The sequence below is a fragment of the Pteropus vampyrus genome, unplaced genomic scaffold, assembly GCF_000151845.1.
Source record: "Pteropus vampyrus isolate Shadow unplaced genomic scaffold, Pvam_2.0 Scaffold157, whole genome shotgun sequence".
Lineage (NCBI taxonomy): Eukaryota > Metazoa > Chordata > Mammalia > Chiroptera > Pteropodidae > Pteropus > Pteropus vampyrus.
Window position 1 is genome coordinate 327,606 of NW_011888938.1, and position 12,342 is coordinate 339,947.

At 60.0% G+C, this 12,342-nt stretch overlaps 2 protein-coding genes across 7 annotated transcripts in view; both read left to right on the forward strand.

Annotated features, from left to right (window-relative positions):
- Positions 1-6,552, forward strand: part of ZMYND19 (zinc finger MYND-type containing 19) — a 7,981-nt gene extending 1,429 nt beyond the window's left edge. Inside the window, exons 2-6 of the mRNA XM_023536518.1 lie at positions 1,084-1,143; positions 1,889-1,995; positions 2,486-2,626; positions 5,827-6,007; positions 6,150-6,552. Of these exons, the coding sequence (XP_023392286.1) occupies positions 1,084-1,143; positions 1,889-1,995; positions 2,486-2,626; positions 5,827-6,007; positions 6,150-6,293 (633 nt within the window). The 3' untranslated portion in view covers positions 6,294-6,552. The remainder of the gene's footprint in view (positions 1-1,083; positions 1,144-1,888; positions 1,996-2,485; positions 2,627-5,826; positions 6,008-6,149) is intronic.
- Positions 6,553-9,431: 2,879 nt separating this feature from the next.
- DPH7 (diphthamide biosynthesis 7) overlaps positions 9,432-12,342 on the forward strand; it is a 12,827-nt gene continuing 9,916 nt past the window's right edge. For 3 of the 6 annotated variants that reach the window (XM_023536517.1, XM_023536515.1, XM_023536516.1), the window contains exons 1-4: positions 9,509-9,641; positions 10,291-10,424; positions 10,799-10,886; positions 12,226-12,317. In XM_023536517.1, the coding sequence (XP_023392285.1) occupies positions 10,303-10,424; positions 10,799-10,886; positions 12,226-12,317 (302 nt within the window). In that variant the 5' untranslated portion in view covers positions 9,509-9,641; positions 10,291-10,302. Of the gene's footprint in view, positions 9,642-10,290; positions 10,540-10,798; positions 10,887-12,225; positions 12,318-12,342 lie in introns of those variants that run through there. The other 3 variants (XM_023536511.1, XM_023536513.1, XM_023536512.1) reach the window with 3 other exon arrangements.

Below are 12,342 nucleotides of genomic sequence, written 5' to 3' on the forward strand. Positions count from 1 at the left end.
GTTGTGCGGACGGCGGGCCGGCGGCGTGTCCCCGCGGGGCAGCCCTCCTCCAGCCGCGGTCTCGGTCTCCAACTGTGCGCGGTGGCCGGGCAGGAGGCGCTGTCGGCTGCACCTGCGGCGCGGGGAGCGTGGAGCCCCTCTGATGCGGCGCGCTCGCTCCCTGCCGAGACCGGTGTGTGCGCACCCTCCGTGCTTGCGGGTCGTAGTAGAGCTTCCCTCAGGTTTCACGCTAGCAGCGGTGGCCACGTTTACTGAGCCTCAGTGGGCCTCGCCGTGGCAAGGCCTCCCACCTCCTGCTTCTCTCCCTTACCCGGCCCCGCCCTCCGCGTGTTCGAGGCTGGGGCTTCCTAGCACCTGTGGGCATTGAGGCTGGCCTGTTACCAGGAGCCAAGGTCCTTACCCTGGATGGGAACCCTGTTCCTGTTACCAGCGGCGGAAGCTTCTGGTGAGAGAGAGGAGCAGAGGCAGTCAGATGATGGCAAAACGGACTCAGATCTTAGAAAACAGCTTCCCAAGCAAGAGTGAGAGTGGTTTGTTTGGAGGCCTTTCCTGCCGGTCCTGCAAGAGGAATGTGGCTTTCTAACTAGCGAAGGGTGGGCTCCCGTCAGCTCTGAGACCTTTCAGATTTAGTAACTGGTTGCATTGATGTCAACCTTTAAAGGTTTTACTTGGAACGAAAAGCTAAAAAAGACAATTTCGCAAGTGTTTGTGTGCCAACTGCCCTGCTTAATGAAGGAACACTAGTTGAGACTTCCTGGATATTCTCTTCTTCAAACTTCGTCCGGGTCCCTCGCCACCACGTTGGACTAGTTTTATAGGCACATGGAAACGCACAGCTTAGAGGCTGGGCGTTCGGTGGCATTTGTTCTGGTTAGTCTCAAATAGATGGGAGGGAGCCTGATACCTGCCCCTCTGGTCCGGTCTCGATTGGGCGTGACCAGCTTTTGGCAGGTCTCCCCGCCCTTGTAGTGGGTACTCGTGCCAGCATCTACTGACCTCTTCGTCTGAAGGGGCCGTCCTGCCTGTTACCGGTACCGCACCCTGATCTCAAAGGTAACGTCTGGGAATGTGGTTAATTTCTAGACCAAGTACACACTGATTGACGAAGAGGACATCCCGCTGGTGGAGGGCTACTCCTTTGAGGTAAGGATGGCCGCTGCTGGCCCACTGTCGGGCAGCACGCGGGGAGGGCCTGGAGGGAGGCTCTGCTTCTCCGTGATGCAAGGTGGGACCTGGCGTGTGAACTCGGGTTTCAGTGCTGCCTCTGTGACACCGGTCCTCCCCAACTTCCACTCTGCTTGCCGACTCTTCCTGAAAAACAGACCAAATTGTGTTGTTTGTGATGGAATGTTCCATTGGACAAGCCTGTGTTCCTGGTGAGGCCGTCAGTGCCACCTCACCTTTTCTCTGGCCTTGGCCCGCTGTCCCTCCTGGTGCCCAGTGCGCCTTGCTCCCACCTAGCCAAGTGCCCTGCCTTGCACTCTCCGGCAGCCAGTCCCCACCCACCTGCCACCTCCCTTCAGGAGCCCTCCCCGGAGTCTGTGGGCCCAGCACCCTCACGCCAGCCCTTCACACTCATTCCCGTGTGGGGAACCTTTCTACCGGGACTGGGGGCTTTCTAAGTGTGGGGATTTACCTCGCTGTGCTCTCAGTGCTGCGCAGACTGGCTCATGAGTGTGTCCTGCTCGAATGCGGGAGGGCGCTTGTTGGGACACGGCTGGTTTCTCAGTGCCCCGTGTCCCTGGGAGCCTCTGCAGCCTCCCGGGTCCCAGAAACAGGCCTGCATTTGTCATCTGCTTGCTCATCTCACTCAACTTTTCTAAGAGGTATTTAAAGTGTTGCCAAAAGTCGAGGCTTTTTAACAGAACTTTGGCTTGTTCCTGCCCAGGCCCGGATGGAAGTGGACGCAGATGGAAATGGCGCTAAGATATTTGCGTGTGCCTTTGACAAAAACCGAGGAAGGGGGTCCGGAAGGCTCCTTCATGAGCTGCTCTGGTGGGTGTTTTTCAGCTGCCTGTTTCTCCCCTTGGGTCCTGCCCAAGCCCTTATGGACAGATAATGCTTTCATGTCGCTGCTGCTAACTCAAGGGCATGGCTGGTTTGCGTGTTGTGGCCCCGGTGAGCCAGCCTAAGAGTCCCGAGACACCGAGTGCGCGTTGTGCCCGGCGCTCACTCCAGAGGACACAGCCCCCTCTGGGGGAGGGTGGGGTCTGGTCCCTCATAGAGGGAGGGGCGCCTTTCCTCAGTGTGTGCAGTGGGGCGTCTGCTGGGCTCTGTGTTAGATGGTTTGGGGCTCCAGCCTTGGCTCCCTGCGGCCTAGCTTTTCAGTCCAGGGGCTGAACCACCCACGTGGGCCATTTGGGCTACAGACTGCCTTGCTCTGGGCAGCCTTGCACCTTTCATTGTGACAAGGGCCAGTTCCGATCCTGGGCTGAAACTTTTGGGGAGGGCGGGGGGCGGAGCTGGAGAGCTACCTGTTTCCTAGGGAGCGGCACCGGGGAGGCGTGGCTCCCGGCTTTCAGGTGGTGCATCTCAACGCTGTGACTGTGGACAACCGCCTGGACAACTTGCAGCTGGTGCCGTGGGGCTGGCGGCCCAAAGCCGAAGAGACCCCCAGCAAACAGAGGTGAGTCTCCTGGGGCCTCCGAGCTTTCATTACGGTGGGGGGGCGGGGTGTCTGTTCTGCGATTCTGCAGGTTTGGGGACCTCAGTTATTTTCCGTCAAGCATGGGGACCCCCTCTTCATGGAGGTAGCTAAGATTACGATGGTTGTCTTTTCAGGTTGGCCTTCTGATGGGTTCTTATGGCGAGAGGGGTTGTCTGGGCTGGACGCCTGCACGTGGGCAGGCCTCTGCGCCCTCACACCTGTCAGGGTGGGCCTTTATGTCAGGAGTGCCCCTGTGCGCACAGGTGCGCCTGCTCGTCCTGCTCTTTTGTTAAATAGTTGGCCTAAGCAGTGAGCTAAGGAAAGCGGAACTGTGGTTCGGGGGCTCGGGCTCGGTCTCTCCACGGCAGGTCTGCTCAGGATGACAAAGGCAGCCACGTGGGCGGGTAGGGGGCTCTGGGCTGGTCCCCGTGGCCCCAGGGGCAGCCCAGCGATGAGCTTCGTGGAGCCTTGGGAGGAGCCAGGGGACCGGCAGGATGGGAGTTGGGAGCTGACATGAGCCAGCGAAGCAGGATGGCCCTGGTCGTGCGTGCGTTGTGGGCTCAGGGGCCCCCTGAGGTTCCTGTGCTCAGCCTTGGGCCTCTGGGCAGCTGCTCCTGACAGGCGGAGACTGGGTGAACCATTGCCATTGTCACCCACAGGGTCTTGCCAGAGCCTTGTGCAGTGGAGGTAGAAACCAATGGTGGGCTCATGAGGCCAGGCGTGGCGGGGGCAAGGGGACGGGCCCAGGCTCAGAGGAGGCCGCACCCACATGCACACTTCCCAGTGGGCTGCAGCTCATGCCCCTGAGTCCTGCTGACCATCGGGGTGGGCCCGAGCTCTGGGGAAACACCCTTTTGTAACAATCGTCCTCTTGGGGATGCTGTCAGTCAAAACTTTATGGAAACGACAGCAATTACATGCCAATTTGGCTGAAGCAAAAATGGGGTCCTTGCTGGCTCCCCGGTTGAGGTAGGAAAGGTACAACGCTGCTGCCTCCAGCTCTTTCCTCTGGAGCAGCTGCCAAAGCTGTAGACTGGTTTCCTGCAGGTGTCCCCAGGGCATCGAGGACACCCTGGACTGACCAGTTAGCTGGTGAGAGTCACTTTCCTGCCCCGGGAGTGACGGACAGGAGGGCTCCTCCATCAAACAAGTGAGGACTGTGTAATCAGCAGAGGGTAAGCGCAGCTCAGCAGGCCAGCCAGTGTCCATGGAGTCCCCTGGGCTATCCAGTGTGGACGCTGGTAATGGGCCACCCACTCACTCCATGCAGGTGTCCTTCAGTGGAGACACCTGGGCCCCCCAACTCCACTCAGGTGTCCTTCAGTGTGGACACCTGGCCGCCCCCCTGACACTATACAGGTCTCCCGCCCACTGTAAGCTTGGGGACACTGCCCATGCTCATTCGGTGATGGTCCTGCTCTGCTCAGGAACTCTGAGCTGTGAAATCTGTCATTTCAGGCGGGTCTCCATGTGGCTGCCACGTGGGCATCCTGTGGTTGAATATCCCGTTGCTCATGGTAATGCGCGCTCTCCCTCCCTTCCTGTCTCTGTGGATCTGACCCCCCTGGGGACCTCCCATGAGTGAGGTCCCACAGGGTGTGTCCTTCTGTGACTGGCTCGCTTCACTGAGCACCGTGTCCTTCAGGTCCATCCACGCCGTAGCCGGTGTCAGGACTTCTTCCTTTCAAGGCTGAGTGACAGTCCACCGTGTGGCTGGGCCCCATCTGGTGGATCCTGTCCTCTGGGTGGACCCTACGGTGGCTCCCGCCCCTCGGCTGCTGGGAGCGATGCCGCCGTGTACACGGGCGTGCCGGCCTCGCCGGGAGATCCCGCTCTCGTCCCCGTGGGGTGGCCCCGGGAACAAGGCTGCCGGTCACATGGTGGCTCCACGTTTAGCTTTTTGAGGACCCGCCGCATCGGTCTCTGTCGCGGCTGCGCCGTGGTACGTCCCCACCCGCCGTGCACGAGGGCTCCCTTTTCTCCACATCTTCACCAACACTTTTTTTTCCCCCAAATCGAGGTACGTGTGATTGACAATTATCTGGGGTTTTTTGGAAGTAGCCATTTTAGTGGGTGTGAGGTCCTATCTCATCGCGGGTTTGATGGGCATTTTGACTAGTGACTAGTGGCGTTGAGCATGTTTCATGTGCTCGTTGGCCATTTGTATGTCTTTGGAGAAATACCTATTCAGGTGCTTTGCCCAATTTTTAATCGGGTTGTTTTGTTGTAGAGTCGTAGAATTTTGTGTGTATCCTGGATGTTAAGCTGTTTTCAGAGGCGGATTCTGCAAACACGTTCTCCCATTCCTCGGGTTGCCTTTTTACTCTACAGATAGTGTCTCTTAATGCACAGAATTTAAAGGTTTTTACGAAGGCCAATCAATCTATTTTTTCTCTTTTGCTACCTGTGCATTTGGTGTAATATCCAAGAAGTCATCACCAGATCCAGTGCTGTGCAGCTTTGTCTTCTGTTCTAGGGATTTTGGGTTGGAGGTCCGGTGTTTAGGTCCTGGGTTCATTTCGAGTTCACTTTTATGTGTGAGAATAGAGAAGGTGACCCATCACGCCAGGCCCGGCCGGCGGCTGAGGGACGGTTAACCTGTTCATCGGCTGCTGCAGTGTGGCGGTGCCTCCAAAGTCCCCCCAGGGGTGGGCTGTGGCTGCCCCACCTGTGCGCACCGTGGGGCCCGTTACGGCGCCTCGGCTCCAGGGTCAGGGAGAGTCCTCCCAGCGCTGGTGCTGGTGCTGGCGCTGGCCCTGGCCCAGGCCCACTCAAACAAGGTTGCTGTTTGGCAGGGCCTCGCAGCGTCGCAGGGGAGCTGCAATGGCCAGGGGCAGAGGCAGGCGCCCTGCGGCCACGAGCAAGGAGCGGGGCCTCCTGGTCTTGGCTGGCTGCGGTGCTCTGCCCACTTTTCCTGCCTGTTGGGAGGGTGATGGATGGGACAGACACAGCCCTGCTCTGTGTCTTTCAGTGGGATGACAGAGTGTGCTAACTACTTGATGTCATATGGAAATAAGCCCACTCGGGGGGGCGGGCCAAAGAACGGCAGGTTGCCATAACAAGTGGGGGCAGGGGTATCCTGAGCGAGAGGAGACAACTCATCCGTCTTGGAGTCTCTTCACTGTCACCTGTGCCTCGACTCTGCCCTGCCGGAGCGGGCTAACTGGCTTCTTTTCCAGGGAGCAAAGCTTGTACTGGCTCGCGATCCAGCAGCTCCCCGCGGACCCCATGGAGGAGCAGTTCCCCGTCCTGAACGTCACCCGGTACTACAATGCCAACGGGGACGTAGTGGAGGAGGAGGAGAGCTCCTGCACCTACTACGAGTGCCACTACCCGCCCTGCACAGTGATCGAGAGGCAGGTACGCGCCTGCCCGCTGCCCGCTGCCCGCTCCCTGCGGCTGCCGTCCCTGGGGTTGCGGGTCCTTCTGACCCGGGTGCCGCGTCTGCCCCAGCACCGGGTCTCCACGTGATTGTGAAGCCGTGTGTCCTGTGTTCTTTCAGCTCCGGGAGTTCAACATCTGTGGGCGCTGCCAAGTTGCACGCTACTGCGGCTCCCAGTGCCAGCAGAAGGACTGGCCCGCCCACAAGAGGCACTGTCGGGAGAAGAGGCGCCCCTGCCAGCACGAGCTGGAGCCCGAGCGATGACGGCCCTTCTGGCCCCGTGGACAGATGGGAGGGTGGAGCCGGTGGTGCGGTGGCCACCAGCCACGGCCCCAAAACGGGGACCACGTGCACACTGCGCTCCCTTGGAGCAGAGACAGCCGGGGAGGCCACCAGGATGCTTCCCGTTATTTATATGTTAATATGTTTGTAAACTCATGTACAGTTTTTTGGGGGGAAGGGGGAGGGTTAGAAATTGCAAATAGAATCGTTTGCTGTCATCTTCAAATGGCAGACGTCAGGCCACACGTCTAAAACTGTCGTGGAGCCCGGAGGCCCTGGGGACTCACACCGGCTCAGAGAGCAAAGGGCGAGGCGGGTACCCAGTGCCCTCCTGGCGCCACCCTCGTCAGCCGGCTGTCTGTGGGGTGGACTGAGCAGCGTGATGACACCCAGGCCCATCCTTGCCGTGGGCGGGAGTTGTGGAGCAGGCACGGGGGGGATCTCAGCCCCAGCTCTGCCGAGACCACCCCTGACTCTGGCGCTGCATGCCTCGCGGTGGGTTGGCTTCTGGGCGGGTCCACTGAGGCCACTGCGCCTGTGCATCGGAGCAGCCAGGGTGCCTGAGCGCCGCTTCCCCACCCCCTGGGCTGGGCTATGGTCCCCGGGACTCACTCCCTATCCCGTGGCAGTCACAGTAGCTGAGAGCTGGGTGGCACCTTATTTACACACCTTGCAGAGCCTGCTGGGGCCAGTGAGCCGGGCTGTGTGGCCAGCATCTGGCTGGTCTCCAGGCGCAGCTAGTGCAATGGCGGCCTTGCCTTCGAGGGGAGCGCAGGCTGGCTGGCCCAGCTGCAGCCGTCTGGCCCGCGTTGGTCCTGCTGCACTTGCCTTCTTGCAGCTCCTCTGCCGTCTTCTAGGACGCCCTGGCTGAGGAAGACTCCTTGGTGGCCTTTGGTCTGTGATCTGAGCTGCTGATAGCTTTTTCTGCAGTACTTGGGGTCTCCCCGGGCAATATACCCTGGAGAACAGGACTGGGGATACGGGGTGGTAACAGGCAGGGAGCAGGAAGGTTCAGCCCTGACCCCAGGGGAGGGGCTCTGACGGCAAGGGCTCCACGTGCTCCCCACGTGTGTTTGACCGTGGCAGCTCGGCTGCAGCGTTTTCTAAGAGACAATTTTGCTACACGTGGGAGGTCTGCTCTAGGTCTCCCCAGAGCTTGGCTCAGCGTGAGAGGCTCGAAGCTATTGAGAAAGAGGGTATGTGTGATTCCTACAGAAAGCTGGCTTTGGCCCTTGGGATGGTTCTAGGCTGGGTAACTCCTGCTTCCAGAGGCCAGCTCTGGCCAGGACACTTCCAGCAGGGAGCCCTTGTAGGCTGGCATGCTGGGGTTTGGGTGGTCCTCCAGGCAGGGGCTGCGAGTGTGCTCAGCCATCTGCTTCCAGTTTGCTGGGACGAGGAGGCACCGGACTGCAGGCTGTGGGGTTTGCATGTCCTTTGGGGAGTGGCCAGGTTGGCACTCCAGCCTGTCTGTACCCCCTGACCAGCACAAATTGTTCTGTGGTCAGTTATTTGTCAGAAAATTATATGGGAAGGGAAGTGCCCAGCGTCTCGGCTGGCCACAGAGTGCCATGTTGGGTCCTGACACCTGGGTGCTTACAACCGTGTCATGCAGCTCATCTGGAATAGCCACGTGGATCACTGTCCCCGTGGCTGCTGAGAGCTGAAGCCACACCAGGTAGCCATCCCCTACCTGATCATGCTGTGCCTAGGCGGTCAGTCTGTGTGTGGGAGCTGGGAAGGTGGCCATGGACCTAGAGTTTGTTCTTTCCCTTTGCTAATGTCGCCACCATGGCGCCTGGGGCGGATGCTGTCATAAAGGTGCTGTTGGGTCCAGAGATCGTTTTTACCCATTTGCCTTCCTTGTCCCCAATACCCAGCCCCTGGTTTCTTTTCCGATGGCCCCAACCTCTGATTTTCAGAGCCATACATCTGAGAACACCTATGAAAGTTCAACATTCAGATGGTTGAAACGTGGGGTTTGTTTCTAACCCATTTGGAGCGTGGCGTGGGGCTGCTTGAGCTGATCCTCTTAGACCAGGTGGAGTGTGTGGTTCAGCCAATTCAGAATGTCCTGCTGCTTCCTGACCCTTTCTGCTCCTCTGCTTCGGCTGCCGCCTCAGCTGCTGACTCGTGTCTGTATCTGTAGCCATAGCCCTGTTTCAAAACCGCAGGCTAAACATCCCTGTGGATGTCAGTCGCGAACAGACCAGGTTCTTGGAGCTGCTGTAACAAAGTATCAGCAGCTGGGTGGCTTGAAACAACAATGTATTGTCTGGGTTCTGGAGGCCGGAGGTCAAGGTGTGTTCCAGGCCTCCCCTAGCACTGGCAGCCTCTGGTGGGCCGCAACTGGGCCGCAACGTACCAGTGTGCCTGTGCATCACCTTCCCTCTGGTGGGTGGCTCTGGCAGACCAAACCCCCTTCACAGGGACAGCACTCATATTTGGATCCCCCGCTTCGTTTTAACTGGATCCTGTGAAGGTCACATTCTGTGGTGGGACCTCCACGTATCTTTTTGAGGGGATGTAATTCAACCCATAACAGTATCCAAGACGTGGCTCGCCGAAGCTGTTGTGCAGAGGCCAGTAGTTTTCCTGAACGGTATCAGCACCTACTTCCTCTCCCCAGTCAGGGCATGGCTGTGCTGCGTCCCTCCCATACAGCCTAAGCCTCACTGCCCAGCACTCCCGCCTCAGGCGCCCCCGCTGGCCTGTGTGTCCTTTCTCCCCTGTCGTGGCAGGCAGGTCTTTGCTTCCGCCCATGCCCCGCACTCGCCTTGCTGGGGGGCCATGAGGGACGGAGGGCGGCGGAGGCCCAGCCCCTTTCGGACCGACCGTGGACTCGGCTCCCTGAATGTCCAGGCCCTGTGCTCGCCCCTTCAAGGCCCAGCTCCTACCGTTCCGTGCGGGACGAGGTGTCCCCGCGTCTCGTCCCCGGAGCAGCGGGGGCGCCCTGGCCCGCAGGGCCCGCCGGGATCCGCCGGCCGACAGGGGGCGCAGCAGCCGGGTCTCAGCGGGCAGCAACCGCGGCCGGAAGTCCCGCCCCGGCGCCCCGGAAGGAGTCGCGAGGAAGTCGCTGTCCCGGGCTGTGTCGTCCTCCCGCGCCCGGCGCCGGCTCGCAGCATGGCCTCAACATCCCGCCTCCGCCGCCCGGTGTCCTCCAGCCCCGTCACCGCCGCGCCCCCCGACTGCTGGGCAACGGGCAGTCGCGTCCGGCTGCTGCAAGCGGTGGACACGGAGTACACCGCGGACTCGGTGGAGTGGTGCCCGCTGGACGGCTGCAGGCACTTGCTGGCGTGCGGCACATACCAGCTGCAGAAGCCGGAGGACAAGGTGCGCGGTGCCCCCACCCAGGGCGGCCTGACCGTGGGTCTGCAGGGCCACGCTCCCCGAGTGGCATTAACCGAGGAGCCGAAGCGCCAGAGCCAGGCGCCTGTGTCGGGAAAGGTCTCGGGAAGGGCCGGGTAAGGCTCCGGAAAGGCAGAGCGGCCCCCCGGGTCCAGGCCTCTCCCGTCTGCAGCTGCGGAAGCTGGAAGAGACGAAGTCTTGCGTGCAGTCACGAGGTGAAGCAGCCACTTTGGCCTCGTTGCCAGGATGTGGGTTAGAAACGGGCGTCTCTAAAGCCCACTGTATGCAGGCGTGGCTTCTGCTGCTGGATGAATTTTAGAGTGGAGATAAAATAGGATTTCGTAGGAGCTGTACTCGCCTCTTGAGAGCATCTGTGTGAGTCCAGACAAGTACACTTAAGAGTGAGAGCTGGCACTGGAACAGCAGGCCTAAGCTGGGACTGTCCCAGGCGCACAGGGCCCGTTGGTGGGTATGCTGGCCAGTCCTGGACGGGAGAGGCATTTCTCCAGCTGGGAGAAGCAGGTGCTGCTCGCAGGCAGCGCTCCAGGGTCTGCACTGACCTTTCCTTTCCCGCCACCCCGTTCCCACCCTCAGTGTCCGGTAGGGTAATCGGAGGACATCTGCGTTTTTGCAGAGTGGACTGGACATGGACGAGCCGCAGGTCCGTCTGGGCCGTCTCTACCTGTACAGTTTCAGTGAGGACAGCTCTGCGTGCCCTCTGGTTGAGATTCAAAGAAGAGATACTTCTGCCATCCTGGACATGAAATGGTACAGACAATAACATTCTTGCTTGTCTGGAATTTGTCATGAGCGTCTGCTCTCTTGATCGGGGAGCCTGGTTCCCAGCGGCGTTCAACAAGATGGGGGAACGTCCGAACTATGGGTTCGTTTCTGTAGTGCCCTGACCCCCTGTTGGCACTTGCAGGCTGCTGGGGGCTTGGGCTCATTTCCTTTGTCCATTTCCGAGCTCTAGGGCTGGTGTCACTCTGAGAGGGGATGCTAGTGTTCGGTTCATGAGCCGGAGTCTCCTTGGAACAGAACTGTAGGCTCCAGCCCAGCGTGAGAGCTGAGAAATCCCCAGGATGCAGAGTGTTCCTCCGTGCTCCAGGCACCCTGTGTGTTGATTGCCATTCTCTCCTCAGGTGCCACGTCCCCGTGGCTGGCCATGCTCTCCTGGGTGTGGCAGATGCTGGTGGGTCCATAGAGCTGCTCCGCTTGGTGGGATCTGAGGTCAGTGATGGCCAGGTTGGGGATGGGAGGACTCAATGGGGAGGATTTGGGAAGGGGCCGTGCTGATTACAGAAGTTCCTGGGGTGGTTTCTGTGCAGTGGCGATTTTTATCATAAAACATTCCAAGGTGGCACACGGTCTATTTTAATTTACTGGGTTCTCCATCTCACTCTGAGAGGTCACCTTATATGGCGCCAGCAAAAGGGCTGAAAGGACAGGCCTTTCATTTACCTGTCAATGAATCTGAAAGGCCCTGGTAGGAAGGCCGGGCCCCGCGTTGCTGGGTGGTTGATGCTGGGCTGAGAACAGCAGCGACTCCCCTTGCGGGCCTGGTCTCCCCAGTGACGGGAGCATGTGATCGTGACGCGAGTCCCCTAGGTAGGCATAGTCTCTTAAGTGACGAGAGCACGTCATCGTGATGTGAGTCCTCTGTGCAGGTGCAGGTATGGTCTCTCTAGGTAGGCATGGTCTCCTAAGTGATGGGAGTACATCGTCATGACGTGAGTCTCCTATGCAGGCATGGTCACCCCAGTGACGAGAGCACGTGATTGTGACATGAGTCCTGTAGGTGGGCATGGTCTCCCCCAGTGATGTGAGCATGTGATCCAACGTGACTCTCCCAGGTGTCTGACAGCAGCCTTGTGCCACGTGTCTGTGGAGTGGCGGCCCTGATCGTTGGTGGGGTGAGGTGCCGCAGTCCTGTGATGGAGGGGAGTTGATGGCCCACAGCCCCATGCCTGCCTCTGGGGACACATGGATGGGCATCGCGGGCCTGAATTCAAGGCAGCCCAGGGCTTGCGTGCAGAGGGCTTTGCTTTAGGCCAAGGGAGAGCGGGCAGTCCCGTTTCGGGAGGGAGGGAGGGAGGAGATGCGTGGTGGGGTCGGCCACGTCCAGGCAGGAGTCAGCCGGTGGGCGTGCGCCCTTCCCAGGCTGCTTGGGGGGAAAGCTTCTGTAGGTCTCAGGACAGAGAAGCACTGTTCTAACGGTTGGTCCTGGCTTCTGAGGGGGAAACCAGAGGAAAGTCCTCGGTCTCTGGAGACGGACTGCAGGCCCTGGAGGTGGGGTGCCCCGGGGCCTTCCCAGCCCTGCACAGGCGTCGCGGTAGCGTCTATGAGCACATGGACTGCGGGGTCTGAGCAGGAGGAGCCTGCTTCCCCCGAGGCGACAGGGCTGTGAGCTCCCGGAGGCAGGGGCCAGTCCTCCGGCGTTCTCAGCTTCTGCCCCGCATGCGTGGCTCCCATGGGAGGGGATGACCGCACGTCGGCACCCTGCCCTAGGGGGTAACGTCTTCTGGGTCCTGGGGCCGTTTCTTCAGTGCTGCCCCTTGCTGTCCCGTAGAACGCTCCCACGCTGCATCTGTCCTCCAGCTGTGTCCTTGAGGAGCACTGTCTAGCCTTGTCCCTGGACTGGTCCACAGGGAGCGCCAGCAGGTAAGGGCTGCTGGGGACGGGAGTC